Consider the following 23470-nt stretch of genomic DNA (forward strand, 5'->3'; position numbering starts at 1 on the left):
CTACATCCTTCTGAATCTGCTTAGTGTAGTCATCTCTTGGTCTCCCTCTACGGTTTTTACCCTCCGCACTGCCCTCCAATACTAAATTGGTGATCCCTTGATGCCTCAGAACATGTCCTACCAACCGATCCCTTCTTTGGGTCAAGTTGTGCCACAAACTCCTCTTCTCCTCAATTCTATTCAATACTTCTCATTAGTTATGTGATCTACCCATCTAATCTTCAGCATTCTTCTGTAGCACCACATTTCGAAAGCTTCTATTCTCTTCTTGTCCAAACTATTTATTGTCCATGATGCACTTCCATACATGGCTACACTCCATACAAATACTTTCAGAAATGACTTCCTGACACTTAAATCTATACTCAATGTTAACAAACTTATCTTCTTCAGAAACGCTTTCCTTGCCATTGCCAGTCTACATTTTATATCCTCTCTACTTCGACCATCATCAGTTATTTTGCTCCCCAAATAGCAAAACTCCTTTACTAATTTAAGTGTCTCGCTTCCTAATCTAATTCCCTCAGCATCACCCGACTTAATTCGACTACATTCCATTATCCTTGTTTTTCTTTTATTAATTTTCATCTTATATACTCCTCTCAAGACACTGTCCATTCCATTCAACTGCTCTTCCAAGTCCTTTGCTGTCTCTGACAGAATTATGTTGTCATCGGCGAACCTCTAAAGTTTTTATTTATTCTCCATGGACTTTAATACCTACTCCGAATTTTTCTTTTGTGTCTTTCTCTGCTTGCTTGATATACAGATTGAATAACATCTAGGATAGACTACAGCCCTGTCTCACTACCTTCCCAACCCCTGCTTCCCTTTCATGTCCCTCGACTCTTATAACTGCCATCTGGTTTCTGTACAAATTGTAAATAGCCTTTCGCTCCCTGTATTTTACCCCTGCCACCTTCAGAATTTGAAAGAGATTATTCCAGTCAACATTGTCAAAAGCTTCCTCTAAGTCTACAAATGCTAGAAACATAGGTTTGCCTTTCCTTAATCTTTCTTCTAAGATAAGTCGTAAGGTCAGTATTGCCTCACGTGTTCCAGTATTTCTAAGGAATCCAAACTGATCTTCCTCGAGGTCGGCTTCTACTAGTTTTTCCATTCGTCTGTAAAGAATTCAAGTTAGTATTTTGCATTTGTGGCTTATTAAATTGATTGTTCGGTAATTTTCACATCTGTCAACACATGCTTTCTTTGGGATTGGAATTATTATATTCTTCTTGAAGTCTGAGGGTATTTCGCCTGTCTCATACATCTTGCTCACCAGATGGTAGAGTTTTGTCAGGACTGGTTCTCCCAAGGCCGTCAGTAGTTCCAATGGAATGTTGTCTACTCCAGGGGCCTTGTTTCGACTCAGGTGTTTCAGTGCTCTGTCAAACTCTTCACACAGTATCGTATCTCCCATTTCATCTTCATCTACATCCTCTTCCATTTCCATAATATTGTCCTCAAGTACATCGCCCTTGTATAGACCCTCTATATACTCCCTCCACCTTCCTATTTTCCCTTCTTTGCTTAGAACTGGGTTTCCATCTGAGCTCTTGATATTCATACAAGTGGTTCTCTTTTCTCCAAAGGTCTCTTTAATTTTCCTGTAGGCAGTATCTATCTTACCCCTAGTGAGATAAGCCTCTACATCCTTACATTTGTCTTCTAGCCATGCCTGCTTAGCCATTTTGCACTGTCGATGTCATTTTTGAGACGTTTGTATTCCTTTTTGCCTGCTTCATTTACTGCATTTTTATATTTTCTCCTTTCATCAATTAAATTCAATATTTATTCTGTTACCTAAGGATTTCTAGTAGCCCTCGTCTTTTTACCTACTTGATCCTCTGCTGCCTTCACTACTTCATCCCTCAAAGCTACCCATTCTTCTTCTATTGTATTTCTTTCCACCATTCCTGTCAATTGCTCCGTTATGCTCTCCTTGAAACTCCGTACAACCTCTGGTTCTTTTAGTTTATCCAGGTCCCATCTACTTATATTTCCCACCTTTTTGCAATTTCTTCAGTTTTAATCTACAGTTCTTTGCCAATAGATTGTGGTCAGAGTCCACATCTGCCCCTGGAAATGTCTTAAAATTTAAAACCTGGTTCCTAATCTCTGTCTTACCATTACATAATCTATCTGAAAACTTTTAGTATCTCCAGGGTTCTTCCATGTATACAACCTTCTTTCATGATTCTTGAACCAAGTGATAGCTATGATTAAGTTATGCTCTGTGCAAAATTCTACCAGATGGCTTCTCCTCTTTCATTTCTCAGCCCCAATCCATATTAACATACTACGTTTCCTTCTCATCCTTTTCCTACTATTGGATTCCAGTCACCCATGACTATTAAATTTTCGTCTCTCTTCACTACCTGAATAATTTCTTTTATCTCATCATACATTTCATCAATTTCTTCATCATTTGCAGAGCTAGTTGGCATATAAACTTGTACTACTGTAGTAGGTGTGGACTTTGTATCTATCTTGGCCACAATAATGTGTTTACTATGTTGTTTGTAGTAGCTTACCCGCATTCCTGTTTTCCTATTCATTATTAAACCTACTGCTGCATTACCCCTATTTGATTTTGTGTTTATAACCCTGTAGTCACCTGACCAGAAGTCTTGTTCCTCCTGCCACCGAACTTCACTAATTCCCACTATATCTAACTTTAACCTACCCATTTCCCTTTTTAAATTTTCTAACCTACCTGCCCGATTCCACGCTCCGATCCGTAGAATGCCAGTTTTCTTTCTCCTGATAACGACGTCCTCCTGAGTAGTCCCCGCCCGCAGATCCGAATGGGGGACTATTTTACCTCCGGAATATTTTACCCAAGCGGATGCCATCATCATTTAATCACACAGTAAAGCTGCATGCCCTCAGGAAAAATTAGGCTGTAATTTCCCCTTGCTTTCAGCCGTTCGCAGTACCAGCACAGCAAGGCTGTTTTGATTATTGTTACAAGGCCAGATCACTCAGTCATCCAGACTGTTGCCCCTGCAACTACTGAAAAGGTTGCTGCCCCTCTTCAGGAACCACACGTTTGTCTGGCCTCTCAACAGATACCCCTCCATTGTGGTTGCACCTACGGTACGGCTATCTGTATCGCTGAGGCACGCAAGCCTCCCCACCAACGGCAAGGTCCATGGTTCATGGGGGAAATGAATATCCAAGGAAACGGCGAGGCAGCCTTTTGTGAATGTTGATTATAAACAATGTAGGCCTGCAGATATAGATAAAACTGGTTCACCATAAGATCAACAGATGTCGGAAGCTTTTACACATGCTGTAATCTCAAAATCACTGATAGTGTGCTTTAGGCCCTTAAGATTCTCAGCATCTCAATTGATGGAAGGAAAAAACATGAAAACACACCATTGAGTTGAAACACTTTGCAGCTGATAGGCACATAAACACACGTTTAGTTAAGCAACAAAAACACATTCAGGGCAACAGTGTCTCTATGCTGCAGTATGAGTGGGGTGAGGGGGTTATCTGACGGAATGTGTAGGTGAAAGAAACAAGGAGAGGAGCAGGGTAGTTGATGTGGCTGGGAGGAGTATTGATGAGTGACTGTTGAAAGGGAGAGACAGCAAGGGAACTGGATAAATATGTGAACCAGGAAGCCCACCATGGCAAAGACGAAGGAAAGTTGTGTGTGGCACAAATCAAAATGGAGCACCCCTTTTTTTTGGGGGGGGGGGGGGGAGTGTATAATAAATGGAGAGGGGAACAGCAGAGAACCGTTTTACAATAAATAAGAGCAATAACCATGGCATCAAGCACTTTTTATCATGGTTGGTTTTGAATGGATCACGACCACTTAAAAACTGGTCTTTGTGCATTTAGTCTCCTTTATTCTCAAATTTTCAACAGATCATAACACTCTTCCATTCAGATTCAGAAGGATTATTGTTGTTAAAAGACTTGAAAATAGATGTGAAATTCCAGTGGTTCCAGCGAAGGTGATGCTATTTTGGGACTAAACAGCACAGGTATTATTTCAGTGTATTGGAATAAGCTCTAATTAGTTAATCCAACTGCCCGACTGTGATGTACATCCTTCGCCACTCTAACAACCAAAAATGATATTAACTTCCCTTTGTGTTGAACACTGCCTTGTAACTCTAATCACTGCTTTTGGTATGTAAATGAATGGAATCCAGAGTAAGAAATCTGCTGAAGAATGTGGATAACCTAATAAGAGGTCTGTTCAGAAAATTCTGGAACATCCATCGTTTCCTGCTAATGGTGTGTTAGAGTGAAATGCTGCTGGCATCTCTGCACACACCTGTTTAATGTGCAACTGCCAGAAGTTTCATTGTTGTATGTTTGTTAGCTATTGTTCACTGCTGTATTGAGTAGAATGTTGCCACACAGTTGTAACTTTTGAGATGGCAGAATCAGAGGAGCAACGTGTCCGCATTAAATTTTGCGTGAAACTCAAGAAAGCCTTTACAGAGACACACCAAATGATGCAGGAAGCCTACAGTGGTAAGCTCTTAAGCCTCACTCAGTGTTATGAATTGTTCACATGGTTTAAAAATGGGCAGACAGAAGTTAAAGATGACCCTTGTTCAGGATGCCCTTCGACATCTATTGATGATTCTCGTGTCAGGAACATCAATGAAATTGTGCATGCCAATTGAAGACTGACTGCCAGAGAGATTGCAGAAGAAGATAACATTTCAGGTGAATCTTGTGAAATCATGACACAGCATCTTGGAACGCATCATGATGCTGGCCCAATTCATCCCATGGCTCATGATTAAAGACCATAAAGACCTTTGCCTCACAATCTGTGAAGAACTTTTGGATTGCACAAATAAGAATGAGATGTTCCTTGAGAGAATCATAACTGGTGATGAGATATGGGTCTATGGTTATGATGTTGAGACAAAGGTTCAGTATTCACAGTGGGTCAGGGAAGGTTTTCAAAAAGCTAAAAAAAAATCATCAGGTCAGATCAAATGTCAAAGCCATGCTGATAGTTTTCTTTGACTTTGAAGGATTAGTTCTTCACAAATTTGTGCCACAGGGACAAATTGATATTCGAGACATGTTGCAATGCCTGCAAGAGAATATGAGAGAAGAAAACGACCTGAAATGTAGCAAGACAATTCATGGGTCTCGCATCACGATAATGCATCGGCCCATTCCTCACTGTTTGTGTGTGACTATTGCACAAAAAATTAAATCACTGTGGTGCCTCCATACTCTCCAGATGTGGCACCTGTGGACTTTTATTTCCAAGATTGAAAACCTGGTTAAAGGATAGACAAGGTAAAAGACAATTCACAGACATTGCTTCATGTAATCCAGCAAGAGGCATACCAAGACTGCTTCCAGAAGTGGAAACTGCATTGTGGGCAACATGTCAGTTGCGGAGGAGAGTATTTCGAAGGAGACCATGCACAATCAATAAAAGGTAAGTGTTGAAAAGTTTTGTGGATAAAGCTCTGGAATTTTTTTGAAGAGATCTTGTATTCCTTACTCCAAATCCCCCTTTTATCCCCTTTTATCCCCTTTACGATCCAGGCCTATTCTTGTGTATTTGGTCAAGCAGTTGGTCTCAGACTGATGTAGTGTTCCCAGTTATTGTTTAGGCTTTGCTAGGTAATGAATAAAGAGAGCACCTTCTGCATTCCAGAAAGCACTGGCTTTAATGTTTTGATTGGATGATGTTAAACTGCTGACTCGCCTTTTTTGTGCAGGAGTGCAGGCTTCCAATCACTGATTTGATTGATGTTTCATATCTGCTTTGAAGCCCTGTTATCTGTGTTTCAGCCCCAATAGCAAAGTGGATTACAAAATCAGTTCAACACTTTTTTAAATGATCTAAAAATTGTGTAAAAATTACATTTTGCATTTTCCTCTAGTCGGCATTCTACAGGAATGGCACCAGTATGCGTAAATGTTTCTAATAGTTAATCCTTTTTGTACCGTCTCTGTAGAAATTTGCCCAAGAAGGGGAAATATTATAAAATTGCTATCTCCAAGCAATGGCGACTCCTCATTGGAATATCAGCAGTGTAGGAAAAGATAGATTGCTACTTACCGTAATGAAGACAAGTTACAGACAGGCAGAACTAAAAAACCTTGCACAAAGCTTTGGCGCAGCCTTCATCAACGAAAGAGAAACGAAGAAATGCACACCATTCATACACACAAGCAAGCATACCTCACACACATGACTGTCAACTCGGGCAGCTCAGGCCAGAATGACAATACCAAATTCATTCTGGCCTGAGCTGCTAGAGTTGGTGGTCACGTGTGTGTGTGTGTGTGTGTGTGTGTGTGTGTGTGTGTGTGTGTGTGTGTGTGTGTAAGGCTGCGGCCGAAAACCCTGTGTAAGTGTCTTTCAGTTGTGCCTGTCTGCAACTTAACGTGTTTTCTTTACGGTAAGCAGCAATTTTATCTTTTCCTACATTGTTAAAATTGCCATTTTGTTATGTAAATGATTCAGGGTGTTTGAAATTGTGTCTTAGTTCCAAGAATTAAATTTGACACCAGGTACCTCAAAGGTATGTTGTTATCTGCCTAATATTCTCTTCAAGGTAGATTAGTTTGATACTTAAAAATTAATCTTATTTCCATTATATATACAAAGTGCATATTTTTAATAAGATTATTGATACCACCTCTTGTTAGTTAATGATTTGACATTTAATCTTCATCAGATTATATTCAACATTCTCCCAATATAATGATCAAAAAGTTGGGAAGTAGATCTAGAAGATATTTGCATATCACTATAATCTTAGGTTGACAATGAAAATTATAACATATAAAATAGAAAAATATCAGATAAACAGAGAAAATCCTGTATAACTTCTTCAAAAATAACCAGCAATAAATGTCATTGCAAAAATACTTTTCAAAATGGAAATACCAGAAATAAACAGTATATTTTGTAGACGAACATATTTATAGATGTATTTCAATATTTTATATCATTTATTTTTCTAATGTTGACTAGCATTTCTAAAATGCAACAAATTTTTTTTGAAAGCTGCATGTTTTAGGTTGTGGTTGTACATATACGGTCCATCCCAGGCCTGTGAATTGACTAAATGAGTGTGGCAAAATGTCATAAAACCACACTCAAATTGACTGATAGAACAGACCCAAGGAACTTCTCATATGCCCAGTTTGTCACTTGAATGAATATTCATGCCAACTGGGGTGCAATCTGTGATTAGGTGTTGCACTGCATTGCAGCCCATAGAGATACAGAAGGTACTGACTCATAACAAGAACAGGATTTCAATTTTTGAAATTTAACTGCTTTTGTCTGGTGAAGAAAGAGATCCTCTTATTCATTTACGCATTTCAGTTAATGGTTGAAGACACCTGGAGTATAACATGACCATATTCTTCAGATTCTACTGCATTCTCCCTGCCACGTAAAACTGAATATTGTCTCAGTAAGCTGATACAGGCCTTATTTGATCACAGACAAGAGGTAGACTACTGCTGCGATAGAGTTGTGCCACAGGGGGGAGGGTAATCTTGTGAGAATTGGAGTTGGAGTGTCTGGCATGTTTGTCATATTGCACATCCATGCTCTTGGAGCAGTCCTTTACTGTATCTTGACAAGAACTATATTAGGAAGTGGAAAATATATTTTGGCAATGCTCTGTAAAGGTTCACATTTGCCTTTGACTATGGGACAAACAAACAAAGGTCGTTACTAAATTCACAGTATTTCCCATTGCACTCAGCAATGATAAGTCTTTTGTTAAGTTTAGAATCACAGATAGTCATTTTTAGAAGTATGTGCGAATTCTGTAGGCCTATACAAAATTATTAGGTTGGTGCATAAGTTTGAAGCTTTCTTATTTTGCATGTTGTTATTCCGGTTGCTTTGAGTCTGTTTATCGATCGTAATTTTTCATTTGTAGTTCACTGTTGCTATTTGAGTTTACATATTGTCATTTGGAGATAGTGAATGAAGCTGTGGATGCTGGAAAATGCAGTGTCAAGTGGAGAAATTGGAATATTTCCAATATATTCTTCTGTTTAGTTCAATAGAGGAGTGACAGCAGCGGAGGCATTTGTGCCGTGTATGAGGATAATGACATTGGACAGGGCATGGTAAGAAAATGGTTTTATCTTTTTTAAGGAGGATTGTTTCGACATTAGTGACTTCATGAAGAACTTTGTGGGTTGATGAACATCGTTTATGTACATTAATCCACAATAATCCATATTATTGTACTCGAGAACAGGCAGATGTGATGAACCACGATTGTTCCATCATTGTGCAACATTTGCATGCAATGGGGAAGATTCAAAAATCAGGTGTATGGTTTTTGATTGCTCTAAGTGAAAATCACAAAAATCAACTAGTGGTCATATGTGCATCTCAGCGTTTATCATTACTGGCGATGAGGAATGGTATCTTATGCCAACATAAAGAAAAGAAAGGAGTGATTGAGCCCATATAAAGCAGCAACCCCTTGTTCAAAGACCTGCATGCGTCCACAAAGGACAGAGCTATGCATCTGGTGGAACAGCGATGGTGTAGTGTACTACACATTGATTTCTATAGGTGAAACTGTCACTGCCAACATTTGTCAACAGCTAAGATGTCTTGCAGATGCAGTCCAACAATAATAACCAAGAAGACTGCATGTAGTGATGCACTCCACAATAACGTCTGGGGGACTGATGACCTCAGATGTTAAGTCCCATAGTACTCAGAGCCAATAACGCCTTCCTGCATTCTGCTAGACAGACAAAAAGAACTATACTGTGATTGGTTTGAGGAGTCATGTCGCACCCACCTTATTCACATGATCTTGTGCCCTCAGAGTTTCACCGTTGCCGCTGTCTATCAAACAATCGTCAAGGAACATTCTTGCTGAAAATGCACTCTGAACAGGGCTCAAAGTGTTCTTGTACCACCAAGGCATTATGTGCAGGACATTCATCATGTTGATACCACATTATTTGACACAAATGAAGCGGTAGGACTTCCATCGGTCCAGGTAAGGCACATCTCCGGAACCGCCTGTACTGTCGCCCAATAAGTGTGTCATCAATGGAATACAAGCAAGTGATGTGGTGTCCTACAATACCACACCATACATTGTCACGCCACTGATGTTGATGTTCAACCCAGTGAATCCAGTGTGGGTTTTCTGGTGACCACTAGTGCATTTTGCGTAAGTTGACATTTTCTTGGTTTGTAAACGTGACCTCATCGGTAAACAGTACCCTACACATGAAGCCACTTACAGTATTTCCGGCAATTGTGAATGCCGTTGCCATGGAGGCCTTGATGTAGTGCCATGTGATATGGATGGTACAATGCCTGCGCAGAATAAGCAACAAGCTTGTTCGAGGGATTCCGATAGGTCTCTCCATTTCACAAATACTTGCATGAGGGCTTATTGCAGTGGCTGCCAGGACAGATACCTCTGCTGCTTCATGTGTTATGCCTATACTCCGCATCTGCATTCGTGGAGACAACAGCTCTGTTGCGTGATTTGTTCTAATGATATTCATGAAGGTAGGATGTGTCGGAAGACATCTATATGGATACCACTGGGCGTGAACCTGTGCCACATGTGTACCATTATGGTGACTCTCTCCATACAGTAATATCATGGTAACCATTTCCTCATTTGTGAATACCTTTTTGAATGCCTAGAACGGATAGACAGGTAGATTAACACCACGAAGACAACAGTGACACCAATTACAGATTGCAGCACACTGCTGCCATGTACCTCTACGTACTTTCTCACAGAACAACCTGCTTTGTATTGAGCTATTCCCACACATTCTGTACGCAACTGCTGAGGCAAATAGTTGACCTAGGCGGTGTAACGGGGCAGTGTACATTGGCTGATATTATTATATAGTTTTTACTCAGATAAAGATGACACATGTGAGGGACACCATTATGTACATATCAGTGTTTGTGGCAGGAATCCCTGTGATTACTTTCGGCCCTCATGATAACAGTGAAAGTAAGAATGTATACGTCAATCACATCGCAATTACGAGCAATGCGCAGGTCACGCATGCACAGGAGAAAGTGTGATAGCAGCGAGTTTCGTTCATTTCATGTGTCAACTTTGCATTCAGGATGTAATTGACGTACTGTGGTGCAACCAATGCCATTGTTATTGTGATTTCTCACGTTATTGATTGTGTATGAAATAAAATAGGGTTTCCATTTAAAAGAACATAAGTTCATGTAAAATCCTATATTTGCCCATAGTGTAAAATGTCTCGTAGCATTTACTTTCATGAGCCCCTGACGTACATACTCATGAAAGCCATTTGTCAGTAACTGTTGTGATTCCAGAGATATTGCCTATGAAAAGTTTAGTTGGGGCACCTTATATATTCCTCTACTCACTGATCGTCCAATATCATATTATGCACTTTCTCGATGTCTTCATCTGTAGTTGCAGTTTTCAAATGTTCTCAATGTAGATCTTAAACCAAAATTTAATTTTTGCTGCTCATTTCTCGACTCATAAAAATGGAAAAGTGGAATCTCGTAAACTTTTACCATAGTTATCACCGCAGGTTATATAATACCCAAAATAAAGGATTTTGTGAACACACCCATATTCCAAGATAAAAGTTTCTTTTAAGCCATGTGAACTAAACTGTTCCACATACTACGAAGTTGGTACTTCACTTCTGTTAATGCATAGCATCTACCAAACAGATACAAAATTTCATTGATATTGACACTCTCTCTGCGCCACTTCGAAATCTTTATTCTTCTAGGTAATGAACACACAGAGTATTCAGTCATCTGAGTTTCCTATCACCTTGTTCTGGCAATGACATCAAATAGCAGACAGAGCAATGTCTTGTTCCTTAACATAGAAATCTGTCTGTTCACCTATGTCAACATTCTAGATTGCCTCAGTTATTTATGTATTATTGCAACTATACTTGGTTTTACATGTTGTGATAAATCTTGGAGTCTTCAGACTGTAAAAAAGCTAATGTAGTTTAATATTGTATGTACAGTAATGTCACTTTCATGCCTCTTAATCGAATACCATTACCAGCTGTACTATACTTTTTGTGTCAATATTTTTTTCATTAATTCAAAAATTTCCTGTCCACAGCAATTAGTATGTGATAGTTAGAGAATTAATTGTGAAGTAACTTTTTAATAATAATAAATGAAACAAGTAACTATTGATAAGTATTTGTCTGCTCTTTTATTTCACAAGAAGCAAATATTCCTATTTATAACAGTTAAAATTCAGATAGTTCTTATGCTCTAGACTCCAGACGATGAATCTCAGATTGTAATTGTGATAAAACGAATAGTATACAATGAGGGAGAAATAAGTTAGCTTGTGAGAAATGAGAAGTCCAGAGTGGGGGAACAATAATTTTATGAAGAGGATAGATTGTTACTCACCATGTAGGGGAGACGTTGAGTCTGACAGGCACAACGAAAAGACTTATCTATCAGTGTCTCTGTTCCCACTTAAAGTCAACACAACCTTGTATTCCATCACTGCACACACTATTCCATTTCCTCTTCTCTGCTTCTCTTCTTTTTTCCCCTTCTCTGCTTCTCTTCTTTTTTCCCTCTTCTCTGCGTCTCTTCTCCCCCCCCCCCATTCTCTGCTTCTCTTCTCTTCTCCTCCTCTCCTCTTCTCTTCTCCTCTTCTCTTCTTTTCCCCTCCTTCTCTGCTTCTCTTCTTTTCCCCTCCTTCTCTGCTTCTCTTCTTTTCTCCTCCTTCTCTGCTTCTCTTCTTTTCTCCTCCTTCTCTGCTTTTCTTCTTCTCCTATTTTTTTTTACACTTCTCTTCTCCTTTTTTTTACACTTCTCTGCTTCTCTTTTCTACTCTGGTGCCGCACTCCCTCCCCCCCCCCCCCCCCTCCTCCCCTCCATCCAAACCTGACTACACCTAGCAGCCCTACCCTGTCCCCACCAAGTCCCAGCATGCTCCCAAATGCAGCATTACACATTACACCTTTCTCCAAGCCACCCTGCTATACTCCCCTCCCCCCCCCTCCCCTCCTTTTCCCCATCACATGCCTCCTTACCCCCGCCATCAGATTGCTGCTTCCATCAGGTGCAGTTACAACTTAGTCTGGTCACAGCAGCATGTGTGTTTTCTACTTCAGAAGAAGGGAATTCGTCGAATTGGCAGGAATGAGAAATGTATAACAGCCATTTCATTGTGCCTGTCTGTGACTCAGGGTCTCCTCTATGTGGGGGAGTAGCTGTCTGTCCTTTTCGTAATATTGTTGGTTGTGAGAAATGATTGACAAGAACAACAACATTAAAGTTCTCATCATCATAGTTACAGATGGCAGTTTGAAATGACAGATACATACCTCATGGATATATTTACATGATAGGTTATATCACACATTTCTTCTCCTTTGTGTTACACCATGTATACCCAAAAAATTGTCAGAAAATATTTTCTTTATAACCAAATAACTTCTAGGGAGCAACCACTTGTTAAAAACTTTAGGAGAGGAACTAAATGTATTGCCAGTGTTGTTGCTGCCTTTGTTGTGTACCATATTTTCTATGTTATTTCCTTACCTTGGAATGAATTCTTTGTTTAATAATAGATGTCACATTCGCATATCCTGGACAAAAGCCATTATTTATCAACTGTGATTTTGGTATTGATTTGACATCGCGAGTTGCAATAGTTGGACCAAATGGTGTTGGAAAGTCAACTTTCTTGAAGCTGTTAACAGGAGATCTTGAGCCACAGCGGGGAGAAGTCAAGAAAAATCATCGTCTGGTGAGTGAAAATTGCGTGTTGATAGAAATAGTAAAGATGTACAATGAAAGGACTTTAGGTGTTTTCCAAAATTATAGTGGAAGCAGCATAAAATTAAGGCAGATGTGGAGTAAAAGTAAAGAAATGTTAAAAATATTGAATACATTTGCTTTAGTTTACCAGTAAGTTGCAAAAATGCTATGAGTGAGAGTTAGTGATGGCAGGTAAGTAAAGGTAGTACAGCTGAGATATCAGCAGAACACAAAGGTATGCAGAACTCAGGTGTTTTAAATAAGATTTCTTACTTAGCAAGATTTAACTGTTTCTTCCAATGTGGTACTACCCTCTTTACATTTGTGTGAGTGCATTCTCATGGACTACTTCTCCAAATTTGTCATTAGTTTAAAATCTGTAATTGATATATTTGCTACAGCATATTTCTATAAGTAACTTTTAAATTAACAAGTTGTACATTCTCTTCATTGTTACATACATGAAATGAATTAAACGACAACTTCCATCATACAATTTACATGTGAGTAAGGAAGATAGGAAGATTATAGTTTAAAATGCCATAGACACCACAGTCATTAGAGTTCGTAAGCGAGTAGTCCCTATATCTCAAGTTCATCTTCCATCTCTTACAACATGTCTATTATTAATACACACATCAAAAAAAGCTTATTCGGTGTAGATCCCTCAGAGTGGTTGGTGGGTCACGTCGTCGATAGACAGTGCTTTTCAATCTGTCCCAGGCATGTTATATAGGGTTTGTGTCTGGAGAACATGCTGGTACTCTAATCAAGTGTTGTTGTTATCCTGAAGGAAGTCATTCACAAGATGTGCATGATAGTCCCTGTCTCTGTATCTCCTCCATGTCCAAACAACATTGCTTTGGTTCACTCCGAGAGCCTGGACACTTCCTTTGTTGAGAGCCCTACCTGGCACAAAGTAACAATGCGGACGCGATCGAACCGTGGTATTGACTGTCTAGGCATGGTTGACCTACAGACAACACAAGCCGTGTAAACAACAGTGAATCATTAGAGTTAAGACAGGCTAAATCCAGTTGCATCTTCCCAAAAAAAATGTTGAATAAAACTGTCATTATGTAAGTATACAGGCTGTCCCAGGAGGAATGCCAATATTCAGGCATATGACAGTACGATCATTCAAAACTAAATAATTTGGTACACATGGGGTCTAAAATACATACCTTAAGATCTACAAGCACAACTTCATCTTCAAATGTAACTAAATAGTTCCAGAGACATATTAAAGTCTCAAAAATCTGTAATGTATATATGCAGACTGAATTGACAAATGAAAATTTATACTAAGGCTGAGATTCAAACCTGGGTCTCCTGCTCACTTTGCAGATGCTCTCCTGACACAGTGGCTTTGCACAGCTTGCCTGCAACAGTTCCGTCCTCCATCACAGCGGGACCCACCTCCTGTTCCTCAAAATCACCCTCTCCAAACCTTCCAGGAATTTCTCACTTCCAGCCTTGCCTCTCAATCTTTCTTGAAAAACCTTAATCCTACTCCCAACATCACCACAGCCGAAGCCCAGGCTATCCGTGATCTGAAAGCTGACTGATCCATCATCATTCTTTCGGCTGACAAGGGTTCCACGACCGTGGTACTTGATCGTCGGGAGTATGTGGCTGAGGGACTGCGTCAGCTTTCAGACAACTCTACATACAAAGTTTGCCAAGGTAATCCCATTCCTGATGTCCAGGCGGAGCTTCAAGGAATCCTCAGAACCTTAGGCCCCCTACAAAACCTTTCACCTGACTCCATCAAACTCCTGACCCCACCGACACCTCGCACTCCTACCTTCTACCTACTTCCTAAAATTCACAAACCCAAACATCCTGGCCGCCCCATTGTAGCTGGTTACCAAGCCCCCACAGAACGTATCTCTGCCTACGTAGATCAACACCTTCAACCCATTACATGCAGTCTCCCATCCTTCATCAAAGACACCAACCACTTTCTCGAACGCCTGGAATCCGTACCCCCGGAAACCATCCTTGTAACCATTGATGCCACTTCCCTATACACGAATATCCCGCACGTCCGGGGCCTCGCTGCAATGGAGCACTTCCTTTCACGCCGATCACCTGCCACCCTACCTAAAACCTCTTTCCTCGTCACCTTGGCCAGCTTCATCCTGACCCACAACTTCTTCACTTTTGAAGGCCAGACATACCAACAATTAAAGGGAACAGCCATGGGTACCAGGATGGCCCCCTCATATGCCAACCTATTTATGGGTCGCTTAGAGGAAGCCTTCTTGGTTACCCAAGCCTGCCAACCCAAAGTTTGGTACAGATTTATTGATGACATCTTCATGATCTGGACTCACAGTGAAGAACAACTCCAGAATTTCCTCTCCAACCTCAACTCCTTTGGTTCCATCAGATTCACCTGGTCCTACTCCAAATCCCATGCCACTTTCCTAGACGTTGACCTCCATCTGTCCAATGGCCAGCTGCACACATCCGTCCACATCAAACCCACCAACAAGCAACAGTATCTCCATTATGACAGCTGCCACCCATTCCATATCAAACGGTCCCTTCCCTACAGCCTAGGCCTTCGTGGCAAACGAATCTGCTCCAGTCCTGAATCCCTCGACCATTACACCAACAACCTGAAAACAGCTTTTGCATCCCGCAACTACCCTCCCGACCTGGTACAGAAGCAGATAACCAGAGCCACTTCCTCATCCCCTCAAACCCAGAACCTCTCACAGAAGAACCCCAAAAGTGCCCCACTTGTGGCAGAATACTTCCCGGGACTGGATCAGACCTTGAATGTGGCTCTCCAGCAGGGATACGACTTCCTAAAATCCTGCCCCGAAATGAGATCTATCCTTCATGAAATCCTCCCCACTCCACCAAGAGTGTCTTTCCGCCGTCCACCTAACCTTCGTAACCTCTTGGTTCATCCCTATGAAATCCCCAAACCACCTTCCCTACCCTCTGGCTCCTACCCTTGCAACCGCCCCCGGTGTAAAACCTGTCCTATGCACCCTCCCACCACCACCTACTCCAGTCCTGTAACCCGGAAGGAGTACACGATCAAAGGGAGAGCCACGTGTGAAAGCACCCACGTGATTTACCAACTGACCTGCCTGCACTGTGACGCTTTCTAGGTGGGAATGACCAGCAACAAACTGTCCATTCGCATGAATGGACACAGGCAGACAGTGTTTGTTGGTAATGAGGATCACCCTGTGGCTAAACATGCCTTGATGCACGGCCAGCACATCTTGGCACAGTGTTACACCGTCAGAGTTATCTGGATACTTCCCACCAACACCAACCTATCCGAACTCCGGAGATGGGAACTCGCCCTTCAGTATATCCTCTCTTCTCGATATCCGCCAGGCCTCAACCTCCGCTAATTTCAAGTTGCCGCCGCTCATACCTCACCTGTCTTTCAACAACTTCTTTGCCTCTGTACTTCCGCCTCGACTGACATCTCTGCCCTTACTCTTTGCCTTTAAATATGTCTGCTTGTGTCTGTGTATGTGCGGATGGATATGTGTGTGTGTGTGTGTGTGTGTGTGTGTGTGTGTGTGTGTGTGTGTGCGCGAGTGTACACCTGTCCTTTTTTTCCCCTAAGAGAAGTCTTTCCGCTCCCGGGATTGGAATGACTCCTTACCCTCTCCCTTAAAACCCACATCCTTTCGTCTTTCCCTCTCCTTCCTGAAGAAGCAACCATCGGTTGCGAAAGCTAGTAATTCTGTGTGTGTGTTTGTGTGTTTTGTTCATGTACCTGTCTGCCGGCACTTTCCCGCTTGGTAAGTCTTGGAATCTTTGTTTTTAATATATTTTTCCCATGTGGATAGAAAGAAATTTCCACATGGGAAAAATATATTAAGAACAAAGATTCCAAGACTTACCAAGCAGGAAAGTGCCGGTAGACAGGCACAATAAATAAAACACACAAACACACACACAGAATTTCTAGCTTTCGCAACCGACGATTGCTTCTTCAGGAAAGTAATATATATAAGGGAAACATTCCACGTGGGGAAAAAATATGCATACATTATAAAGTACACATGGCAGAGATATATGCTGTAAAGTGTCTCGTTGTTAGTTTGGGAACCCCATGTTATGGTACTGCAGCACATGCAAATTTTTGTGCACATAAAATCTGGTCTGAGGTGTAAAATTAGTTTTGTGTTATTACAATTTCACATAAGCAAACTGTCGAAATTTTACTGCTCCTAGCAGAACACACAAAAGTCGAATACGCTCCTATTTAAAAGAGACAGACTGCAAAGGGGGGTACCAGCTGCCTCATTCTACCTTCATCAGGACCTTCAAAGATGTTCCCAATAATCGAGCATGTGAAATTCATGTCTTTTGATGCTAAGAAAGGAGACAGTGGCAGTAGGAAGAGATGGAAAAGTAATAAATACTGGAAGATAGTAGACAGTAATTGTAGTATAGAAAGAGTAAAGAAGACAATGGCAGTGTGAGAGGAAGAGGACACAGTGGCAGTAGAACATTGTTGACAGTTACAGGACAGTTCTAGGTTGAAGGAGACATTGCTAGTGGAAAATGAATAAAGAGGAAGAGGAAAGTGGAAGTGGGTAAGAGCCAGTGGTAATGACACACTGTATAACAATGACAATGAGGAGGTGATAGATAGTGACAGTAAGAAGAGACAGCAACATTGGGAAGGAATGAATGAGAGAGACCAAGAAGCAGACAGTAATAGTATGGTGGTGGTGGTGGCAGGAGGAGGAGGGCAGAATGAAGAAGACTGTGGCTGTGGGACAGGAGACAGTCACAGGGAAACACAGAGAGAGAGAGAGAGAGAGAGAGAGAGAGAGAGAGAGAGAGAGAGAGAGAGAGAGAGAGAGAGAGAGAGAGAGAGGGGGGGGGGGGGGGGGGTTGGTTAAGTGAGAGTGGATGGGTACGGGTGACATACAGCAGTGGACGAACGAGTGTGTGTAAGTCAGTTAGGTGAGCTCATGGGAGTGAAAGGTGAGTTACATGTTAGAAAGGGCATGAAGATATTCACATGCTAAATTTTTTGGGAAAATTTTTAAGGGTACTGAGGAAGGTAGAACGAGGCAGCTGGTATCCCACTTTTCAGTCGGTGTCTTTTAAGCAGGAGCATTTTTCTACTGGAAATAAACAGGCACCAAAATGTTAGTCTATATAACAAGAAGACAATATAGTCATACACCTAGAACAGTTTTAGTCAAGACAACAGCCAAAGAAGCCTACTACATTCATGTCTCCCCTTAGAAGAATTACAGGAGATATTACCCAGAAGATGAAGCTATGAGCCATTACACCCAGAAATATGATAGTGTGGAAAGTTGTCGATCAGATGAGCAGACTTATAGATCACAGAAGCAGTGAAATAACTGTCATTGTTTAATAATCATAACAAACATGGTAGTGAAAGTGTGGGGGAAATATTCGTGGGACCCAAATATGCAATAAATTACTATTTAACACTATCATGCTCTCACTCATTGACATAGTTGCAGTGGCAGAAAAATCTTGGCTGGTTTGTTGCAGAAATCCTAGATATGCAAGGTCAGTTGGTCCTTTACTTAGTATGCCTTGCAAGTTCTTGACGGTGAAGGACCATCCAGCTGCATCCAACACCAAATGGAGCTTCCAAAAATCAACTTCTTGCCAAATAATACAAAGCCCCCATTATAGACCAAATTAGTCAAAATATACATATTAAAAATAGACCTCTGGTCATAGTATTCCCTTGTGCTGAAATGGAAGAATTACGAAATAAACAAGTGACAGAACCATTTAGTGTTTAAATAAATAAAACCATTTAAAGGGCTAACAGAAATATTTAGTTTTCATTATACATAAATTAATGGGATTTGTCACAGCACCATACAATTATGCAATATACAGAATTAAGAGAATTATACATCAAGAACTGGAGGGGACATGTCACAACATTTAAAAAAAATTCACTTACAGTGTCTCACTTGCAAGTATCTTCATTATTTAATAATACTGAGAGTGGCAGCCTGTTCACGCCGAACTTGGAATGTTTTGTATGTATTCCCTTGTGTTGCACATGACATAATTGAACCAGTGTTTATTCATAGCATGTGTATTAGGGAGGGGGGGGGGGGGGCAGGAACAACATTGACATGGACAAAGTTTGTGTAGAATCCATTTCTGCTGCTTGGCATAAATAGTGCAACTCATTGGCAGTTCAGTGCCACCTTTGCTGTTGACCTAACTTGTTCTGTTCAGGCACAGTGATTGTTTATGCTAGCACTGTTTTGTTGTTCTTTCATTTTTTATGGTGACAAGTTTAAGTGAACAAAATCTAACTGTTAAATTTTGTTTTCTGCTCAGCAAAAATGCTGCTGAAACTGTTTTAATGTTGAAAACTGCTAATCAAGTGTACAGCGGTTTGCTCTATTTAAAATGGTGACATTTCAATTGATGATAAATTTTGTTCTGGGCTGTCATCAACTGACCGAATCAACAAAAATATTGAAAAAATTGAAGACTTTATGCAAACAGACTGTCAGCGGACAATTGATCAACTGTCAGAGATTAGTGGGTTATTTTGGAGCTCAATTCAGCAGATTTGTGGCAGACAGAAGACTGGTTCTTCCACCACAATAATACACCTTCACACACAGACTATCTCTGTTAGTTTTTGGCTAAAAATGCCATGGTTCTGCTGCCCCATGCATCTTACTCTCCTGACCTGACTCATGTCAGGACGAAAGGAAACTGATTTGACAACACTGAAGAAGTCAAAAGAAAAAAAAGAAAATGCGGGAGGAGCTGTCAGCCATTTCTAAAGACGACCACAAAAAATGTTTCGAATAGTGGAAGCACTGGCGAAACAAAAGTATTAGTCATAGTGGAGACTATTTTGAAGGGGATAAGATTGTTTTGGGAACAATTTGAAAATATATAGCTTTCAAAAAATAATTCCTCTTTCATTGTTACCTCCTCATATATCATAGGTTGTTGAAAATAGAGAATGTAATTCTCCAGACTAAAATCTAGAGCAGTTAATGTGATCTGTAATAGGCAATAAACACAGTCAAGGCAAGTAAACTGTATGTAAGTATTTGAGGACATTTTGTAAAATGGTGCGAGTAATATAAAAGGAATAGGCAGTAGGTGTATGGATAAATGGTAAGTATTAGAAAAGAGAACAAATGTCAGGCACTCAGCTGTACGGATGTGAATTTTCATTTTGAGCTGAACTCTGGCATTTCAAGTCAGGAGGCTCATCATGTTACAGTTCATTTAAAAAACTGATGTGAACTGGTTTTTAGCTCCAGTAGTATAAGGTTTCAGTACTTCATAATTTACTTTGTGATACTTGTAATCTGTGTGAAATGTGCTATATCTACTTTCCAATATTTTATAGCGGATTGGCCGTTTTGATCAACATTCTGGTGAACACCTAACTGCTGAGGAATCTCCAGCTGAATATCTTATAAGACTTTTTGACTTGCCATACGAAAAGGCACGGAAACAGTTAGGAACGTTTGGACTTTCAAGTCATGCACACACCATTAAAATGAAAGACCTGTCTGGTGGACAGAAAGCCCGTGTTGCTCTAGCAGAACTATGTCTTAATGCACCTGATGTTGTTATATTGGTGAGTAACATTTCCAAGTGCTATTAAAATATTAAGCTTTATACACTATGTTGTAGACAAATTGGCAACTTTTGTGACATATTAAATTAAACTCTCTTCTGTTCTCTGTCACTTGGCACACCTGTATGAAAATCATCATAATAGTAATTATTCACTTTAATTATTATTATATGTTTTGTGATTCTGTATCATTTACACCATATTATGAAATAAAAGATTAAAACAAATATGAAACAACGTGATAAAGAATTACGTCCAAAGGGTCCACTCCAGTGTACATTTCAGCACTTACCTCTCTCTCTCTCTCTCTCTCTCTCTCTCTCTCTCTCTCTCTCTCTCTCTCTCTCTCTCTCTGTGTGTGTGTGTGTGTGTGTGTGTGTGTGTGTGTGTGTGTGTGTGTGTGTGTAGATATTATTTGGCACTTTGTTGAATGAGTTTCACCAGCTTCAGTTATATCTCTGACCTGAAACCATTCTGTGTAGTACAGTGGCATTTCTCTACTAAGCAGGTTTTCATCAACCAGATTAGTGGTTTTACATATTTTTTAAATGTGTGTAGTTCGCATTATTTTCATTGTTGGAAAAAGTAAAGGCTGTTTCTGTTTTGTACACCAGGATGAACCTACAAACAATCTTGACATAGAATCTATAGATGCTCTTGCTGATGCTATCAACGATTATAAAGGAGGTAAGGAATGATTGCAGCTTTCATTTACTTTTTGCTTAACATATACACATAAATTACTTCTGATTAATGTAAATTGTTAGCTGAGATTATTTAGAGGATTCATACTTGCATATAAAATATACTGTGTGCTTTGAAACTTTACTAAAATCAAAATTAACATCTCTGAAAGCAAAACCATATTTTAACAACATGATAAAAGCAATGTGTTTATAGTTCACGAGCTCTTATATTCTGTAGAGTCACTGGCCTGTACTGTATAACATCTTCAAAAGAACTGAGATAGTTCCACACTTTGTACTATGTACCATACTATTTGTTCTTCCACCTTTGTTAAGTAAACATTGTTTTGTTTAATTGCACTTCTTAGGTACACAGGGTGTACATTAAGTCTGGGAACACTTTCAATTATTTCTTGCACAAGAACTAAACATTGTACAGATATCATACATATTGCATTTTGAAGAAAAACTGAAAGTTGTTTTACAGACATTCAATATGCCAACCATGAGTGACCCGGCAGATGTCAATATGGTAATCGAATTCTTGTCATACACGTCCCAGCATGGCATCGTCAACTGTGGCAGTTGCTACCTGTATTCTCTCCCAGAGCTGTACTATATCATGTGGTAGAGGCTGTACATACACCAGATCTGTAATTTGTCCCTACAGAAAAAAGTGACACGGAGCGAGATCTGCTGATCAGGGAAGCCATTTCATGAAACAGCTGTTCCCCTTCTGTAGCATAGCACCTGCACTCGCCATGTTTGTGACTAGCACTGACTATCTGCAAATTACCCAACTATGCTGTGGCGGTATACATGAAAAACAAAAAACTTTCAGGGTTTCTCTTCAAAATGGCATATCTATATCATCTGTACAATGTTTGGTTCTTGTGCAATAAATAATTGAGTGTTCCAGAACTTTATGTATACCCTGTAATAGTACATTTTAGACAAACTGGTATGACAGTACATTTCAAAACATTAATGAAATTTATTCGGAACTAACATGCCTGTGCCTTTATAGGTGTGATCATTGTCTCTCACGACGAACGACTAATCAGAGAAACAGACTGCACACTCTGGGTTATTGAAGACCAGACAATCAATGAAGTTGATGGGGACTTTGACGACTATCGAAAGGAACTTTTGGACAGTCTGGGCGAAGTCATTAATAGTCCTAGCATTATTGCAAATGCTGCTGTGCAGCAATAGTGATATTTTACATAGCCATTTCACAGACTCCAAGATAATGAGTTTTCAAGACCTGTAACAGTGGCATTGTTAGCTTCTGTAGAATCTGGTTCAGAATGTGTGAAAGGCTTCCATCCAGTGAAATTTTTCAATTGCAATATTAATTTTTTATTAGTCTTGTACATATATGATCAGTGTATGTGTATTTAAATTTAATGCAATCTTTTGTCGAAATAAAAATATTTTTAATACAAAATTTGTCCATATTTTGCTTGTAAAACCATCACTTTTTAACAGTAAGTAAGGCTGAGTAGTTACAGTGAAGACATTAGTCTTTCTGGCACAGGATATGTGGGCCATTATTGGGCATTCTATTTTTACTGTGTGGCAAGGTTGTGTGAGACATTGTGATGATCAGAGCTAATCAACAAATTTTAAGTGTTCTTAACATATTTGCATTATTTAAAACACTCCCAGGCTAAACAATACAATAATCAATGGCAGTTGATGCAGTACAGTTAGCTGCTGTGTAGATTAACCCCAAAACAAAGAATAAAAGGTTAAATGGAAAGATAATTAATATACTCTTGTGCTCATGTCAGTCAGTGCATTCCATTTTATATGCACTGATTATAAATATTATTATTCTTAAGTTGATGTTAATTGCGTAACTGACCACTGTTATGCAATTGACAGTTTTTGATGAAAAAGACAAACAATTCAGAAGGTTTCTTCGGGCAAGAATGCAGTAAAAATTAGACTTAAAGTGACTTTGTATATACACAATGCAGCACGGGAACGTTTTGATTTGAAAAAACCATAAATCAGAAAGTATTGGAGACATCAAATTCATTCCTGTTTTCTTGACAAAGAGTAAGACCTAAAGTTTTGTTCCTTTAAGTTTTGAAAATAATATCTTGAAGGTGGCCTTCATTCTGCTCAATGCATTTGGAGAGCTAAAATCAGAAGTTTTGGTCCACTTTTTCCTATATGTCTCTGTTGATGTTGGCAATAACAACACAAATATTGTTCCATGGCCCAGCCAATTGGTATAAACCAAGGATTTGAGATAGCCCCCTAAGAAAAAGTCGCATGGCGCTAAATCTGATGAGCATACTGGCCACTGGAGATCACCCCTCAAAGAGATGAGACGATGGGAGATGTGTTCGTTCAACATGGATGTTCGTACCA

At 39.9% G+C, this 23470-nt stretch overlaps 1 protein-coding gene across 1 annotated transcript in view; it reads left to right on the top strand.

The window, feature by feature from the left end:
- LOC126278020 (ATP-binding cassette sub-family F member 1) overlaps positions 1-22535 on the top strand; it is an 86641-nt gene extending 64106 nt beyond the window's left edge. The window contains exons 8-11 of the mRNA XM_049977737.1: positions 12595-12773; positions 20166-20399; positions 21014-21086; positions 22113-22535. Coding sequence (XP_049833694.1) covers positions 12595-12773; positions 20166-20399; positions 21014-21086; positions 22113-22300 — 674 coding nt within the window. The 3' untranslated portion in view covers positions 22301-22535. The remainder of the gene's footprint in view (positions 1-12594; positions 12774-20165; positions 20400-21013; positions 21087-22112) is intronic.
- Positions 22536-23470: the final 935 nt, after the last annotated feature.

This window comes from Schistocerca gregaria, chromosome 6 (genome assembly GCF_023897955.1).
Source record: "Schistocerca gregaria isolate iqSchGreg1 chromosome 6, iqSchGreg1.2, whole genome shotgun sequence".
Classification (NCBI taxonomy): domain Eukaryota; kingdom Metazoa; phylum Arthropoda; class Insecta; order Orthoptera; family Acrididae; genus Schistocerca; species Schistocerca gregaria.